Source organism: Austrofundulus limnaeus, unplaced genomic scaffold (assembly GCF_001266775.1).
Source record: "Austrofundulus limnaeus strain Quisiro unplaced genomic scaffold, Austrofundulus_limnaeus-1.0 Scaffold280, whole genome shotgun sequence".
Taxonomy (NCBI): Eukaryota; Metazoa; Chordata; class Actinopteri; order Cyprinodontiformes; family Rivulidae; genus Austrofundulus; species Austrofundulus limnaeus.
This window is the reverse complement of record NW_013952682.1, coordinates 821,910-823,733: the sequence shown is the minus strand read 5'-3', so window position 1 is coordinate 823,733 and position 1,824 is coordinate 821,910. Positions and strand designations below refer to the sequence as shown.

Sequence of the window (1,824 nt, the reverse complement as noted above, 5' to 3'; positions counted from 1 at the left end):
TGTGTTTTTGTTTTGTTTGTTTGTTTGTACACAAACAGTTGTGTTTTTGTTTTGTTTGTTTGTTTGTACACAAACAGTTGTGTTTTTGTTTTGTTTGTTTGTTTGTACACAAACAGTTGTGTTTTTGTTTTGTTTGTTTGTTTGTACACAAACTGTTGTGTTTTTGTTTTGTTTGTTTGTTTGTACACAAACAGTTGTGTTTTTGTTTGTTTGTACACACACAGTTGTGTTTTTGTTTTGTTTGTTTGTTTGTACACAGACAGTTGTGTTTTTGTTTGTTTGTTTGCACACAAACAGTTGTGTTTTTGTTTGTTTGTACACAAACTGTTGTGTTTTTGTTTGTTTGTACACAAACAGTTGTGTTTTTGTTTGTTTGTCTGTACACAAACAGTTGTGTTTTTGTTTTGCAGACAGCTTCAGAAGATTGTTCAGGACATCAAGAAAAACAACGGCAGCTTATTGGAACGATTCAGGAGGTGAGGTTCTGAGCTCTTCTGTCCGGTTCTACCTGCTGGGACCAAACGGTAAAAAACAAAAGAACGGAAACATTTTCTTTGTTGTTTTTAGGAAACGGTTCTTTGAAAAGTTTTCTAAAGTAAAACGTCTCTGTGCGGTTTAAGAACACAGATTCCTCTTTCACAACCGCTGGAAAAACAGAGAAAGAACCGGGACAGAAATAACTCCAGCAGATGGCCGCTCTCTCACTTTCCTTTCCTGAAATGAGTCTGAAAACACAAAGAGAAACCTGAACACTGTTCTGTCTGGGACATTAAACATCAAACGTTTAAATGTGTTCTTCTTTACAGCCGACTGAAACCTGAAGCCTGTCCAACAGTACCGGTCAGAGACTACAGAGGTAAGACTGGACAACTGAGTCCACCATCACTTGGAAAGGTTTTACTATCATATCAGTGAAAAAATACAAAATGTGGGGCAAGAGTTACTATAACGCAATAATTGTTCCACATTTGATTTATTGTGTTGAAGTTTGGGGGAAAGCATGTAAAACAATTACTATATCGCCAGAAAACATTACAGTCACCCATCAAATATATTATTTTATCAGTTGAAATTGTTGATTGTAAGATTTGTTGATAATGTATAAGGCTCATAAAAACCCATTACCCTTGAACATTCGATCTAATTTCATTAAGAGGGAAATTATTTATAATCTTAAAAGATTTGAAACGTTTGTAAAAACTAAAATTCAAACTAACTTGAAGGAGAGATGTACCTCAGTTCAAGGATAAAGTTGTGGAACAATTTGGCTAGTGATTATAAAAATGCTGGTTCCATTAAGTTATTTGGAAAAATGGTAAAATTTGATTGGTTGAAGAAATATGAAAATATTTACCTTTTTAAAAAGGGGGACCACTCTGCGATGCCCCTTTTTAAAAAGAGGGACCGCAGAGTGTGTTCCAACTATAGGGGGTCACACTTCTGAGCCTCCCTGTTAAGGTCTATTCAGGGGTCCTGGAGAGGAGGGTCCATCAGATAGTCAAATCTCAGATTCAGGAAGAGCATTGGGGTTTTGGTCCTGGTCCTGGAACACTGGACCAGCTCTACACCCTCAGCAGGGTCCTGGAGGGTTCATGGGAGTCCAACCAGTCTACATGTGTTTTGTGGACTTGGAGAAGGCGTTCGACCGTGTCCCTCGAGGACTCCTGTGGGGGGTACTCTGGGAGTATGGGGTACCAGGCCCATTGATACGGGCTTTTAGGTCCCTGTAGGACTGGTGCCAGAGCTTGGTCCACATTGCTGGTAGTAAGTCCGACTCATTTCTGGTGAGAGTTGGACTCCACCAAGGTTGTCCTTTGTCACCGA

At 39.0% G+C, this 1,824-nt stretch overlaps 1 protein-coding gene across 1 annotated transcript in view; it reads left to right on the top strand.

Annotated features, from left to right (window-relative positions):
* The window catches only part of blnk (B cell linker), a gene marked incomplete at its 5' end in the record, with an annotated part of 21,986 nt that overhangs the window by 9,623 nt on the left and 10,539 nt on the right, over positions 1-1,824 (top strand). Inside the window, 2 exon segments of the mRNA XM_014021172.1 lie at positions 411-476; positions 807-856. Coding sequence (XP_013876626.1) covers positions 411-476; positions 807-856 — 116 coding nt within the window.